The sequence below is a fragment of the Ciconia boyciana genome, chromosome 23, assembly GCF_034638445.1.
Source record: "Ciconia boyciana chromosome 23, ASM3463844v1, whole genome shotgun sequence".
In the NCBI taxonomy this organism is placed as follows: domain Eukaryota; kingdom Metazoa; phylum Chordata; class Aves; order Ciconiiformes; family Ciconiidae; genus Ciconia; species Ciconia boyciana.
The window spans coordinates 4,679,969-4,694,346 of NC_132956.1; the positions used below are offsets into that span (position 1 = coordinate 4,679,969).

The window sequence follows — 14,378 nt, forward strand, 5'->3', positions numbered from 1 at the left end:
ACCCAGCATCCCGCGCTGGGGGGGCAGCTCCAGCAGAAAACCCCGGTGCTGCCAGAGGGCAGTTACATCCCTTTTTAAAAAAAAAAAAAAAGAAAAACAAGCTCCCATCCCAGCTGAGAGCAAAGCAGAGAGCCACGGCCGCTGCCCTTTGGTGTTTTCCTTGCCGGACCTGCCATCTCCTCTGCCTTCAGCCTCCCACTCCTCCTCGCAGAGCCATGCCGTGCCTGGGGCTGCGGCTGGGGGCTGCAGGACCGGGGCAGCCAGACAGCTGCAATTTGTTTTAATAAACCCAGTGAAGAGCAAGGAAATGAAGTGGCAGAGCAGAGTGGGTGATTAATCAGAGCGTCCCCCGGCCGATTTCCACCTTCCCAGCTTCATGAAGGTTATTTACCCGCTAAGTGGGGAAGCGTGGTGCCAAATGCAGCGTCCCTCCCGTCCCACTGCCCCCAAAGCCTCGCGGCATCCCCGTGGCAGGGAGCAGACACAAGCCTGGGGGGCTCAGTACCAGGGGCCTGATCCAGCTCCGCACCCCCAGCTGTACCAACCCAGCCCCAGGCAGCAAAACCTGGTGTGCCTGCAGGTGCAGAGCACACCCGGCTCCTGCCACGCACACGACGGGCAGCGTCCTCCATTAGGTGAATTATTCATGCTGTTCAACACCCCTGCGCTAAAAAGAGCTGCTGCACTCTCTGCCACGAAGAAAACAAGCGCCTCAAAGCGTCCGGCACGTGTCGAGTCCATCCTCTCACCGGGGATGCTCCTCACCCCGGCTGAGCACTCAGGCTCCATCATGTCCCAGCTCTTTCTGGATGGGATTGAAAAATGCACCCCAGACCCTGGCACAGCTTTTCAGGGATCGCATTTGCAGGGGACGGACCTGGTTCCTTTGACACCATCATTGCTGTGGTGGTTCAGGAGAAATTGGGTAGAGCTGAGGCTGGAAAGCCAGCGCAAAGGGGTGGGAAGGAGTTGGAGCGTGCCAGAAAGCTCTTGCAGTGACGCCAGAGAGATGCTATCGCAAGGAGGCGAGACCAGGGATTTGGGGGAAGGTTTTTCTGCAGGCAGAGCTACGAGGAGTGATGAAACCAGCTTGGACAGAGGATGCCGCATCTGCAAGTTGTTCCACTGATGTACAGCTTTAATTAGGCAGCGGCATCTAACGAAGGACACGTTACTTATTTATGTAGCGTGTGACAAAACCCCTCCCCACCAGTGAGGGAGGGCCGGCGGGCTGTGCGGGAGGGGAGCAGGGACGGAGCAGGGCGGGATGCACAGGCAGGGAGCGTGGGATGGGGCGAAGCCCCATGGAGGGGGACAGCCTCGCCCCGGGGCAGGAACCCCTGCATATGGGCAGAGGTAGGGATGGGGCTGCTCCAAGCTCCCGGGGATAAAGTGGGAGGGGGGCTGCTGTGACCCCCTCCCAGTGAGGGCTCTGCAGCACTTGCACGGTGGGATGCAGAGCTGCTGCGACCCACCCACCGCTGCCGGCAGCAGGGCGAGGGGAGCCGGGGTTGAAATGGGGCTCAGCGAAGGGAGGGGCTCCTGCCTGCAATCGATGGGTGCACGGGTGTGAGCGCTGGGGCGGGCAGGGGGGAAGCTGTTTGCTCCTCACCTTGGTGTTCTTTCTAATCGATTTTGTGCCTGTGCCGCTCGCTGGATGTGCTACAACCCTCCCGGACAACCACTTCAGCGATTTAAAAATCAAAGTACTCAGAGGGCACCTGAAATGCCCCCGCATTTCCCCCTGCAGCAGCTGCCTGCGGGGAGGGGGCACCAAGCCCCATCCAGGACAGGCATCCCCGGTCCTTCCCCCCGCATCGGGAGCGGGTGCCCCTGTTTCGGCTCCCAGCGCTTTACACCAGCATCCCCTTGCTGGGGGAACACCGAGGGCTCCTGGCGCGGGCGCTGAGGGGACGTGAGTAGTACTTGCCTCGTGCCATGACGCCGTGGCAGGAGCCAGAGCTCCGGCAAGTGTCACTCCCGAGGGAATGGGCAAAGGCAACCGCCTGCGCAGCGGCGCCCGGGAAGGCAAACGCTTTGCTGAACCTCAGAGCAGAGTCACCCGCGCTTAAAGGTCAGCAGCAGCGTGAAATGGAAGTTGCCTTATTTTCATTTTAAGCATGTCCCTGCCATAAACCCACTATTTGAATAACAAAGAGCGGCAGCAGCTCTCAGGTCGGGGAAGAGCCTCCTCGAGCCCCCCGAGCCCCCACCGCTGCAGGAACACGGCTGTGCCCAGCGAGGTGGGGTGAGACCCCACGTCCCCTGGGAACGATGTCCCCGTGCTGGGGACCGCCGGGGAGAGCACCCACTCTGCACCCACCCGCATGCACACCCTGTCACCCACACGCAGGGATTCCCTGCTGTCTAGGAAGGGTTGAGCTCATCCTGCATCATCCCCTCCCAGGGATTTTGAGGTCTCCATCCTCTGCCTGCCTCCTCACTGTCACACTGGGCTGAGATCAACTCTGGATTTTAAAATTGCCGGGAACACCCAGGGCTTCAGGCGTGCCCCCAACCAGGCCACCGGCAGCACCACTGCCCGGGTGCAAGGCTGGGGCAGGGGTGCATCTGGGCTCAGTGACATCCTTCCTGCACGGGTCACAGCTGCTTTGCCCAAGGATCAAAATCGGAGGAGAAGGGGGAGAAAAAATAACGTAGAAAGGATGTAGGTACCCTCCACTCCTCCGACTGTCACTCTCCTGCCTCCTTTCCCGCTGCCTGCCTCCCTCCTCCTCTCTGAGGCAAGCATTCAATCTTTTTTGTCTCGGCAAATAGCTTTTAAGTTCCTCCCGCTCCCCCTAATTTATATTATTTTAATTATTGAATAGTCCTCTCACTCATCGCCTGGAACATTAACATGTTTTAAAAAAAGGGACCCAGAAAAATCAAACTCCATCAGCGATCTGTTTTTTCCGTCTTTGCTAACAGCTTCCAGCCCTCCCAGGAGGGCACCCGGCGCTCTCAGCACGCCGGGCCGGTGGAAGAAGAGGAGGGGGGAAAGAGAAAAAGGAAAACAGCATCAGCCCTGCAGAACCGAGGGGTTTCGGGGGGGGGGGGAGGCAGAGCTGGGACCCCACTCCGGGGGCAGCACGGGGCTCCCACCGCTGCTGGTGTGCGGAGTATTTACATTTCTCCCTGCCATTTGCTGCGGAGGGGGCTCTTGTTCAAACACTCTCTCTAGCCCAGGGACGTTGCTGCGGATAAATAAATGCACAGCGAGGGGAAAAGTAATTATAAACTCCTTGGCTTTCCTGCAGCTAGCACGGAGAGCGGGAGGGAGAGCCAGCCGTCGTCCCACTGCAGCCCTGGGCGCCCACAGGACAAGTGTCCCCAGCCTGGCTGGTGTCCCCTGGGCACAGCGCGGTCACAGCCGTCCTTGCAGCCCATCGGCGATAGCTGCCTCCATCCCAGCAGCGAACGCAGCTACCCTGCGGCTCCCCAGCCATTTGGCTCAGGTGTGACCTTACATTTTGGGGGTGCAATCCACACCCCCTTATCGAGCCATCCCCCACCGCCAGTGTCAGGGTGGTCCATACTGAAATGCTCCCAGCTATCAGCTGCTTGCAGGCAGGCAAGTCGAGAGCATTAGTCTATAGGTGACAGCCACAGGCAGGGGGTTGCCTGGCGTGTCTTATATGATGGCAAAGGGAATCTTACACCCAGGGTGCTTGAGTGGAATGGTCAGGGTCCCCCCGGGCTGACCCCCCCGGGTGACACCGCTCCCACAGACTGGCCAAGCCCCCTCAAGTAACAGCCGAGGAGTGGGGTGAGGGCTGCACCCCAGAAACCCTCAGGGAGCTCCCAGGGAGGCTGGACCCTCTCCAGCCTTGGAGGTTGTCAAGATCCACCACAACCAAGCCCTAAGCAACCCGGTCTGACCCCAGAGACAGCCCCGGTGGGCAGGGGAGGTGGGCTGAGCCCCCCACGGTCCCTTCCATCCCGAGTTATCCCACCTCACACCCATCCTCAACCCATCCGTCCCCTGCAAGGTGACCACCCTCCCGCAGCCCCGCTGATGCCAGGAGCACCAGCATCCCCCCTCACCACGAAGCCGGGGAGAAGAGGTAAAAATCCTCCTCCTAAAAGTGTCATGACTGGAGGGGGATGGAGGAAGGGATCCCTGGGGAGCCCGGGGGAGGCAGGAGAAGGGTTTTAAAGACACCGGCTCCTGCCTACCCCCAGCCGTGGAGGAAGAGGCACACGTGGAGAAACACTGCAAAAACGCCCACGGTGGTTTTGCCGAGTGGTTATTTTTACCCTCGCCAAGCCCTACCTTGAAGAGCCGCAGGATGTTGGCCACCATGATGGAGACGGAGCTGCCCGAGGCGCCAATGACACCGACCACCCGCTCCGGTTTGGTGATGATGGGGGGACCGCCGTTGACACAGCGCACCTCGGTGCTGTCCTTCTCGATGAGGGCTTGCACGAAGGTCAGTGACTGCTCCAGGGCGTGCGTGTCCCGCGAGCACGTGTCCAGGATGCGGGCGCCCAGGGTGATGTTGGGGAGCAGGTCGGGGTCGTTGTTGATGCGGTCCAGAGCGAAGAGCATGGCCTCCAGGCGATGGATGCCCTTCTCCTTCTTCAGCTCCCCACAGGCTTTGCCCTCCGTGCCCCGGCCGTGCACAGGGAAGAGCCCCCCGAGTGTGATGTCCCCGTCGATGCGGATGGAGTTCATGTGCGGGTAGCCCTGGCCTTTGGGCTTGGCGGCACCCCCGGGCGCCCACCCCCAGCTCCAGGCACTCAGGAGGAGGCAGAAGGAGAGACGCTCCATGCAAAAATAACCCCCGCTCATCGCCAAAGCCGTGCTGGGGCAGAGCTCGCGGCCTGAAACCCGGCAGCGGTCAGGGAGCGAGGCTGGTGCGGGCGGGCGGCATGGCTCCCAGCGGGCTCCTGCTCGCAGCACCGTCAGCGGCTCCCGTCGGTGATGCCGGTCCCCGGGGAGCAGCAGGCAGCCAGGCTGCAGGAGGGTGCCGGGGTCTGCATGGTTACACCGGGGAGAAGAGGCGGTGGCAGAGACGTGAGCCCAAGCAAAGCTTCGGGTCCTTCGTCCGGAGCCCTTGGAGGGGGGAGAACAGGGGGGAGAACAGGGGGGAAGGAGAGAGAGAGAGAGAAAATTAAGCAGGAGGATGAAGAGGACATCAGCTCTTCCGAGCTTTCATCAGGGAGCCCGGCAGAAATTAGCACTGGGGGTTATTGCAAAAAAAAGATTTGGGATTCACTTGATTTTTGATTCACACCGGCAGCTTTGGCTCAGCCCAAACCGCATCCAGGCGGAGGGGCCGGTGCAGGGGTGCCCGGCTCACCCTGCCCTGAGGAGCAGGACCAAGGCTGGAGGGAGGCCCCAGGACCCGTCCCATCCCGTCCCCTCTTCAGGGAGCTGCTGGGGTAGGACAGACCCTGAGACAGTGCTTGGAGGGGGTCAAACCCCACATGCACCCACAACCCTGGTCTCTGCCCACCCCAGAGCATCCCTCCTGCCCCAGGGCACAGCCAGGCACAGGAACCAAGCAGCTGCCTTAAAGCTGAGCTTGATCTAAACCCTGAGCTGATCTGGGGAGAAACCTGCTCTTTAAAGAGCCACTCTACCGAGTGGCAAGTCCCCTCCTCTCCTGAGCATCCCCTGCTGCACCCACCTGCCCTTTCCTTGTCCCCATCGATGGCCCAGCCAAACACAAGCTCCTGTCCCCAGCAAAGCAAGCTGAGGCTGAAGATCTTCCCAAGCCTCCTCCCACATCTGCCAGGCACCCGGCGGGGGTCAGGGACACGAGCCAGCCCCCGTCCCCTGCACCACCAAGCTCAAGCAAGGGAAGTGCCGAAAGAGCTGGGGGCTGTTTCCCGACGGGTTTTTCAATCGCCTGCTACGAGTCCCCACATCTCAAGCGCCGAGCTACAAACCGAGTGCGCTGGGAGCTGATCTGTGTCTTAAGCAAATGCCAACGTGGCCAGGCACTGACGAAACCCACTGTTATGGATCTGAATCGCTACCCGAAGCATTGCCGCTCCTGCCGCTCTTCCTTCGGGCCACTGGTTTCTGAACCAGCAGCTGCTTCCTTGCAAGCATCCGTTATCGACAGCTGCCAGCAGCAAATATCAACAGCACCGAGGGCTCGCCCAAGCCGCAGGGGGAGTTTGGCTTTCTGGCTGCCCCAAGCAAGCAACCCGAGGGTCCGCTCAAATTAAAAGTGGCAAGGATGGTCAGCTGCCTGCCGAGAGCATCGGGCTGCAAAGGCCCTCGGACCCCCAGCTGGGTGCCCATGGCGGAAGGAGGGAGCGAATGGTCCCTGGGAAACTGGGGGAAAAACTGGTGGTGAAGGCACTGGGAGCGGTGCCTGGGTGATGCCCGCAGGCTGTGCCAAGCACACGTGCTGCATCCCGACCCGCATCCCAACACCTCCCCGAGGGCCACGGGGCATGGCAGCCCCGGCACCAAGCACGGCCCGCGGGGAGCATTTCGGCATCGCCAGCAATCAAAGAGCAGCCCTGTCCTGCAGCACGGCGCGGCGGGGAGGCACCCTTGGGTCCCGATTAACCATTGAACAGCATGGAATGAGATTTGGTTTTTTTGGAAAAAACCCACCCACTCTTGCTAAGTGCCGCCCTGCCTTGCTGCCCCAGCACACCGGTGTCCGCACCCTATCTCGGAGGTGCCGGCTCCTCCAGAGCCAGCGCTGGAGCTGGCAGAGGGCTCAGCCCATCCCAGCACCTTCATCCTGGCCCCACACCCTTGTGGGAGCCTCCTGCTCGCAGCCGAGGGGAGCCCGGGGGGTCTGACCTCTCACCATCCTCCCGCCACCCCCCGTGCTCTCACCTTGTCTCTTTTGCTTTCACCACAGAGCCCCTCGAGTGGGCACAGGGTGCTGCCATGGTCTTGGCTCCGAGATGGCTGCAGGACAGCCCTTCATCCCCCTCCTTGCACCCCAGAGTTGCCCCTGCCCAAGCAGCACGGCCCCCTGCCTCAGTTTCCCCTTTGGGGGAAGGCTCTCCCCTGCAGCCCGTCCCTGCTGTCTCCAAGCAGCCGCTGATGGATGCTGTGAGGCCAGCGCATGATTAATGCAAGGCACCAAAAAGCAGAGGAGAGCTGAGCAGGCAAATGCATTCCCCAAGCAGGACGGGCTGCAACAGCAAGACCGAAGAAACAGCTTAAATTAATCTCAGCTCAAGCGCAGAGCCCGGCATCCGAGCCCACGCCTGCCGGGCTGGATCCTCAGCCGGCCCCAAGGGGTGCTGCCCGCCAGAGCCGGCCATGCCGAGCCCCTTTACACCACGGAGGAGGTTCCCAGCTCCGCAGCCGCCCCAGCCAGGAGGGCCCTTGCCTCGACTCACCTCCATAAATTATGCACATCCCTGCCCGTCGGAGCCACTTGAAGGCCCATCTCCAAAGCGTTTCTGACAGCCGGGGCTTTTAAGCAACCAGAATTACCCAGTGCCGAGCTCTTTGCTTCAAAAGGCAGGAGCTTGGGAGCGCTGCGGCACGACACCCGCCCACCCCAGCCTGCCCCGCTGCCGGGAGAGCCCCGGCGAGCGCAGCCCCGCTCGGATGGGGATCAAGGACGGGGATCAACCCTCCGCATGGTCCCATCTCCTTTGCAAGAACCATCCCATGCATGGGCACTGGGAGCAGAGCAGGGGAAAGCAGCTCCTGCTACAGCCTGGAAGCGGGTCAGGCTCTGCCCATGGCGAGGAGGCAGATGATGGGGAGACCCAGAGATGCTCAAACACCACAGCCCCCCCCATGCAGCCCCACGCCAGCTGAAATTAGGTCATTTCTTGCATCCTACCCCAGGAGCCGTGACATTTCTGCCTGTCGGGGAAGGTGCGATGGGTCACCACGTGGACCTGCTCCCAGGAAAATCCTCCGAGCCCACGGCAGCTCCCGCGGAGCTGGCAGTGCCCCCAGAGCCCACAGCCTCTCCCTTTCTTCTTTTAAGCTTTTTCCTCTCTGTTCTCTCCCCTTTGTGCCTCCTTTGATCATATAATCTGAACGAACTGAAGGTAAAAATATCGCGGCAGGCAAGAAGAAAGCGCAAATAGTGGGGAGGGGAGGGGGGAGCTGGTTTGAATCCCTCGCTGAATCATTAGGGGACATGCAGCCTGAATTACCCGATGAGCCTGTGCTGCAAATGGCCTGAACGCTGATCAAGAAGGGGCAGGAGATGAGCATCCCCTTCCCCTCGTCACCCTCCAGCTGCCCCGAGCATCCCCACAGCCACACACAAGCCACTGCTCCCCGCACAGCCCAAACCTCGGTCCCATGCGTGCCAGGGATGCACCCAGCCCCGGGGTGCTGCCCGGAGGGGCGAGCAGGCAGGAGCCCAGGCCTTAAAGCTCAAGGGCAAGAAGGAGGGAAACCCATCCTTCCTCCAAGGTGTGGGACCAGCCTCTGCATCCCCAGAGGCTCCTGTACCTCCCCAAAGCAGCCCTTCCACGATGAGGGTGGTCCTGCACATCTGGAGGGGGACACACATCTGGAGGGGGACACACATCTGGAGGAAGATGCCTGCCTACAGCACATGCTCACGGAGCAGGGAACAGCCCTACCCACATGCTATGGGCAGCAAGGGGACGGAGCCACCCTCCTGCCCCATCTGCACAGCTCTGCAGGGTCAGCACCGCCCTGGGGGAAGAAATATTTGCAGATTTGCAACAAGTCAGGTGCAGGTACGCACCCCCGAGGGTGGGAATAAATGGGATGGGAATAAATGCCCAGCGTGGCATTTATCACAGCGCCAAAGGAAGGAGCAATGCTGCTTCCTCCCGCTTCCAACAAGCACATCATCAGGGAGGAACAAGGCTTTCCATCGCCCTCATCCCGGCCATGCAACGGCCAGGATCCATGATCTGGAAAGCGGTGCAAGGACTAATCAAACCGAGCGGATTTCCAAACCCCAGGCACAGGCCGTTGCCCGGCCTGAGCCAGGCTGATCTAACGAGGGTCAGGAACTGCAGGAGCAGGTGCCGGGGCTGCTGCCGCCCTGGGACGGGGAGAGCCAAGGGGGCCATGGGCAGCGCTGGGCTCCCGGGCTGTGCCCCTGCCCTGCGGGTCCCCAGCACCCCAGGACACGGGGCCAGTCCGGAACGGTGGCATCCTGCCCCCCTCTAGCGGTAGCCGTGCCACCGAGCCACCGGCTGTCACCGTCCTCGCCACCTGCGAAGGCCCCTGTGCGGGGCAGGAGAAATCCAACGCCGATTAAAAATTCCCCCGCGCCACGCAGAGCTCCGGCTGCAAAACCGTCTCCGGTGCTCGGAGGAGGGAGCATGTCCCAGAGGCAGGGACCCACCGTCCCGGGCTTCACCTCTGCAGCTCCTTCCCCACCTCCTTCCATGCATCCCTGCAAGCATCGCACCGGCCGGGGCTGCACCAGCGCCCACGGGGCTGCAGCAAGACATAATCCAGGCTTGCCACGTCCCACAGAGCCAGGGGGTGCTCGCAGGTGCTGGGACACATCCCCTGGCTGCACCGCCACCGGTTGCCCCCAGGCACGTGGCCCCGGAGCCGGGCAGCCTGTCCTGCCACGGGGGTCTGCACCCCTTGGCTCCAAAAGCCAAGGCAAGTGCTCGTGGTCGCTCCCCGGGGCTGGTGCATCTCCAGGAGAGGCAGCTGGAGCCGCCCCTGGACGCATCGCCTGGATTTTGTTTGCAAAATTTCCCTTCCCCAGCCTGGTGCTGCCGCGGCCCCGGGAACAAACAGCCCAGAGGGACCCCCAAATCGCACCGACCGCTCCTGAGGGAGCGGCCTCCCAGCCTGACCCCCAAGCCCTGGGGCCAGAGGAGACCTGGCCCATGGCGACTGCGCAGCACAGGGGGCTCTTTGGTGGAGCCCCTCAGACCTGCCCCTCAACACAGGGATTTTGCAGCAATGAAAAACCTCCTTTGGGCGGGAAATAGATAAATAAGGAAGGAAACGGCCCATTTCTCTCCCTCGCTCCTCTCCCTGTGGGACTCCCAGTCAAAACCAAGTCATTTTACTGCCATTAGCTCCGTGGAGCCCATGCCGCTGCAGGCAGGCGAGTTCATGTCTCATGTGCCATCAACCCAAGCGCCGGCTAAGCACTAATCACCGCAGCTTTATCGCTGCCAGCAGCGGACAAAGCTGAGAGGCGAGTTATTCGGATCGCAGCCAGGGCTTATGGCAGGGCAGCCCGAGCATCCCACCCCTCTCTGAGCAGACCCCGCTCCCACGGACCGCAGAGCTCCGCCTGCAGCAGGACTGGGCTCCTTTGGCTGTGCAGGACTTGTTGGCTTCCAGTTCAGAGCCAAGGCACTTACTGGTTTTGCACTGAGCCCACCCAGTCGCATCGGGGCTTGTTAAACCAGGCAAAGGCTGAGCCGGTGACGTGGTCCAGGAGGTGCAGGAATAAGCAGCCAAGAGGCCATGTCCAACACTCACCTGCACGACCCCATCCCCGGCTGCCAAGGAGCCGACCGCTCATCAGCCCACCACCAAGAAGACCTCCCCAGCCCGGCCCAGCCCTGGCACTGGGAGGGCTGTGACGGCTTCTGCCGCACTGACTGCCGCAAGCTCGCCGGCATCTTTTTGAAAATCAAGGCCGTTTCTTTCCCCACCTGCTATTCCTTCGGCAAGCAGGGCCAGCCGGCACGCAGCACAATATCCCAATTAGCGCACACTCGCTCTTCCCCGCTTGCAAGCGATTACAGGGAACTTTGCTTTGGCTCCTGGTTTTTTTAATTGCAAAAGCTCCGTGAAGTACAGCAGAATTTAGACATGGAGGGAGGGGATGCCAGGTTAAGTTCTCTCTTGACAGGCAAAACCTTAAGTATTCAGGTCAAGTACCCCAGCGTTTGCTTGGAGGAAAAGCAAGGCCACGGCTCAGCAGGCAGCGGCGAGCAGAGACCCCAGATTTTACCATCAAAACCCACCCGACACGCTCCAAGATGCAGCCCCCCACCAGCAATCCCTCAATCGACGCACAAACCGGTATCGCAACACTTGCATAAGCCCAAGCCCATCGCCAGGGTGCCGACTCGACCCCTCTGCAACCGGGTCCTGCCAGCGCCCAGCTCAGAACCCCACGGGGGGAAAAGCCAGGTATCGCCACCTTCCTCGCTGCCCCGGAGCATCCCCTGAAAGATGCTGAAGCCCGAAGAAAAAGGCTCACACTGGGCGCGGATCAGACCCAGGGAATATTTATCGTGTGTTATATATATATATTTATATCTCCTTAACTACAGGCAAGCTCTCTCCTTCCGCCTCCCTCCCCACTGCCAAGCAGGCCAGGGCTAATCCCTCACTTTGAAGGATCGGATGGCGCGGCGAGGGGAAGGCGAGCAGGATCCGGCCGCGGAGCAAGCAGAGATCGCAGCGGCTCACCTTGCGGGAGGCGGCGCGGGGTCTCTGCCGGCAGCCAACGCACAGAGCTCCAGCCGGGAGAGGCTGGAGGGAGGGAAGGAGCTGGCGCTCATCCCTGCTCCTGCCATGTGCAGCAAAATCCAGCAATTAATTTTTGATCACCTTCTGCAAATTGGGACAGTGCTGGCTCGGAGCAAGAGCACAGCCTGACTGCCGGTCCCCAGCGGTGCCCGCGGCACTGCCTGGCGTTTCTGCTCCCCATCACGCCTATGCCCCAAGACCGCGGTCGGGCAGCATGAGCCCCTGTCCGTACCCAGCCTGGGAAAGCCCCAGTGGGGGCAGAGACCCCTGTCCTGAGCCGGGCTTTGCGCAGGGCCATCCACAGCACAGGAGCACAGGGAACCCGACCACCTCGCAGAGGAAACCTCTCCATTAGACGCGAAGCCCAAGAAGAGACGGTGCCCGCAGCGGGCGCGAAACCGGGGAGGGCGGCGGGAGCGGGTTCGCGTATGTTATAATTAGGACCTGCCACATCTTCAAGCCGTTGCCTTTCTGGGAAGAGCTGGAAGGGGGTGGCTGAGCTGACAAATCCATCCTCCTCCTGCCTGATGCCAAAGTTGAAGCACATGACACCCTTTTTTGGGGAGCCGGCAGGCTCCTCCGCAGGGCGATGCTGGCCCCCGAGATGCGGGACCGGACCACGGCTGCACCCAAGCTTCGGTTCCTGCTGTAAAATCCCCTTGAAGCTCCCCCTCCGCTGCCCCGACACCCCGAGGTGCAGCTCAGCACCACCAGCCCAGCACCTGCTGCCTCCCCAGAATGGGCTTGCCTGTGCCCCCCCAGCCTGGGGCAGCTGGAGCCCGCTGCTGCACGTGGGGACCCACCACCCTCGCAAAGATGGACCACCCTCGCTGCGGCCCCCGCTGCTGCATCCCCCCGGCTCAGCCAGGCTGGCCAAAAGCAGCCGGGATCTCTGCACATCCCATCGGACCGCGGCTCTCAGCACGGAGGCAGCAAGTCACAGGGAGGAGGGTCTCGCCCCGGCTCTCGTCCCGGCCGGACCCTTGCCCAGCACGTCCCCCCGCACCCTCCACCCGCTGCCCTGGTGCGGATAAATCCCTGCTTACAGAGAGCAAAGGCAGGGAAGGAAATGAGCTTTTTTTCTTTTGGCACTTCTCTTGGCATTTTCCCGAGCTCCTCGCTGCATTCAACAGATCGGCTCAGTTCCCTCCCTCCCCGGGCCCTGCCTCGGGCGAGCGGCCAGAGCCGGTGAGCTTCTCCGGTCACCCCAGCCCTGCTTTGTGCCATTCCCCTGTCAAGCCTCGGTCCACAGGTCACCCAGCGCAGCGATGGCAATGACTCACTCCGCAGCCTCTCTGTCACAGCCGCCGCTGAAGGCAGCGGGCATCCCCCCAAAACCCGAAGCAGTCCACAGAAAAATAACCCGGCTGGCAGAGCACGGCAAACTCATCACACAAGGAGGAGGAGGAGGAGGAGGAGGAGGAGGAGGAGGAGGAGGGCGGCGGGGCTGCACCCAGGCAGGCGGTGGGAGAGTTCTCCGTTTTTTTCCCACGGCTGCCAACTTCCCCAGCAGCTCCCGAAGCCACGCAGATCCGCTCTCCCAAAAAGCGCAGAGGAGCGGGAGCGCACTCCGGAGAGGAAAACAACCCGGGGAGCGTGTGTCTGGGGCTCCCTGCCCCGAACCGGGGATGCCTCCACAGCTCCGGGGAAGGGTCTTACCCCCCAAAGCCCCTCCAGGCTCGAAGGGGCAGCCCCTTCCCCGCTGACCTGGGCAAAGCATCGGCTGTCTCTCCCCCTGCCCTGCCCTGCGGCGGGCTCTGCGGGCCCTGCCCGCTGCGGCGAGGCGAGGCGAGGGCAGCCACCCGCCTGCGGCTCGGCCCCAGCCGCCAGCCCCTGCCCGCTGCCTCCTGCCCCACGCCCCTTCCCAGCCCCCTCCAGCCGGACGAGCCCCCCAGCTCCCCTCCCGCAGCCCACGCCGGGGCCACGGGCACACCTCTGGGGACAAAGGTTGGGGGCTGAGGCGGGGGGGGTCCCCCCCGTGCCCCCCACGCCCCCCACGGCGGGATGCAGCGGGGCTGCGGGGAGGCGAGGGGCAGCGCTCCGCGGCCCCCCAGTGCAATGAGCGGGAGAGGGGGGAGCCGAGGAGCTGCCGCGGGAGGGGGGGGCAACCGGGGGGGGACGGGCTGGGGCTCGGGGGGGGACCCTGCTGCAGCCCCCGCTGTCGCAGCCCTCCCCCCCCCCAACAAAAAAAAAATAAGAAGGAAAAGCGGAAAATTTGCTGGAGCGTTGCGGGAGGGGGGCGGGGGGGAGCAGCGGGGCTGCAGGGAGGGGGACGAGGGGGCACCCCAGCCCCTCCGGGAAGGTTTGGGGGGACCGGGCGTCCCGGGGATGCTCCGCGCCCCTCCCGCGCCGCCCCGCACTTACCCGCGGGCAGCGCGAAGTTGCCGGCGCCGCCGACCCCGTCTCCGCCCGCGGGCGCTGCCCGGTGCCGCGATCCGGATCCGGCTCCGGCCCCGGCGGGGCGCGGGCAGCCCGGGGGGGCCCTGCGGCATGCGGCGGGGGCGGCCCGCGGCCCCCCCAGCCCCGGCCCCGGCCCGGGGAGCCGAGCGAGCCGCAGCCGGGCGGGACCCGCCGCGCTCCGCGCACCGCAGCCGCGACGAGGAGGAGGAGGAGGAGGAGGAGAAGGAGGAGGAAGAGGAGGAGGAGGAGGGCCGGGACCGGGGAAGTTTTGCATGAAGAGGCGCTGGGAAGCCCGCCGCCGGCTTTGACAGCCTTTTAAAGCACTAGCGCACCGCGGCGGGGAGGTGGCGGGGGACCCCCGCACCCCCCCCCCCGCTGCCCCCCGGCTCCCGGCGGGGGGAAAACGGCAGCAGCCCCGCAAGCCCCCTCCGCCGAGCAGCACCGGGCACGAAGGGCTGCGAAAGCCCCGGCCGGCGGGAGGAGGGATGGACCTGGCCCCTCTCATGCCCTGCTCTCCCCAGAACCTCTCCCCTCCTGGTCCTCAGCACGGAGAAGTATTTTGCTTGTACTTGTCCTTTCCTTCTAT

At 63.0% G+C, this 14,378-nt stretch overlaps 1 protein-coding gene across 3 annotated transcripts in view; it reads right to left on the minus strand.

The window, feature by feature from the left end:
* The window catches only part of GRM4 (glutamate metabotropic receptor 4), a 52,590-nt gene extending 38,723 nt beyond the window's left edge, over positions 1-13,867 (minus strand). For all 3 annotated transcript variants that reach the window (XM_072844821.1, XM_072844822.1, XM_072844820.1), the window contains exons 1-2: positions 13,757-13,867; positions 4,277-5,059 (exon numbers count right to left, since the gene is read on the minus strand). In XM_072844821.1, coding sequence (XP_072700922.1) covers positions 4,277-4,795 — 519 coding nt within the window. In that variant the 5' untranslated portion in view covers positions 4,796-5,059; positions 13,757-13,867. The remainder of the gene's footprint in view (positions 1-4,276; positions 5,060-13,756) is intronic.
* Between the last annotated feature and the right edge of the window lie 511 nt (positions 13,868-14,378).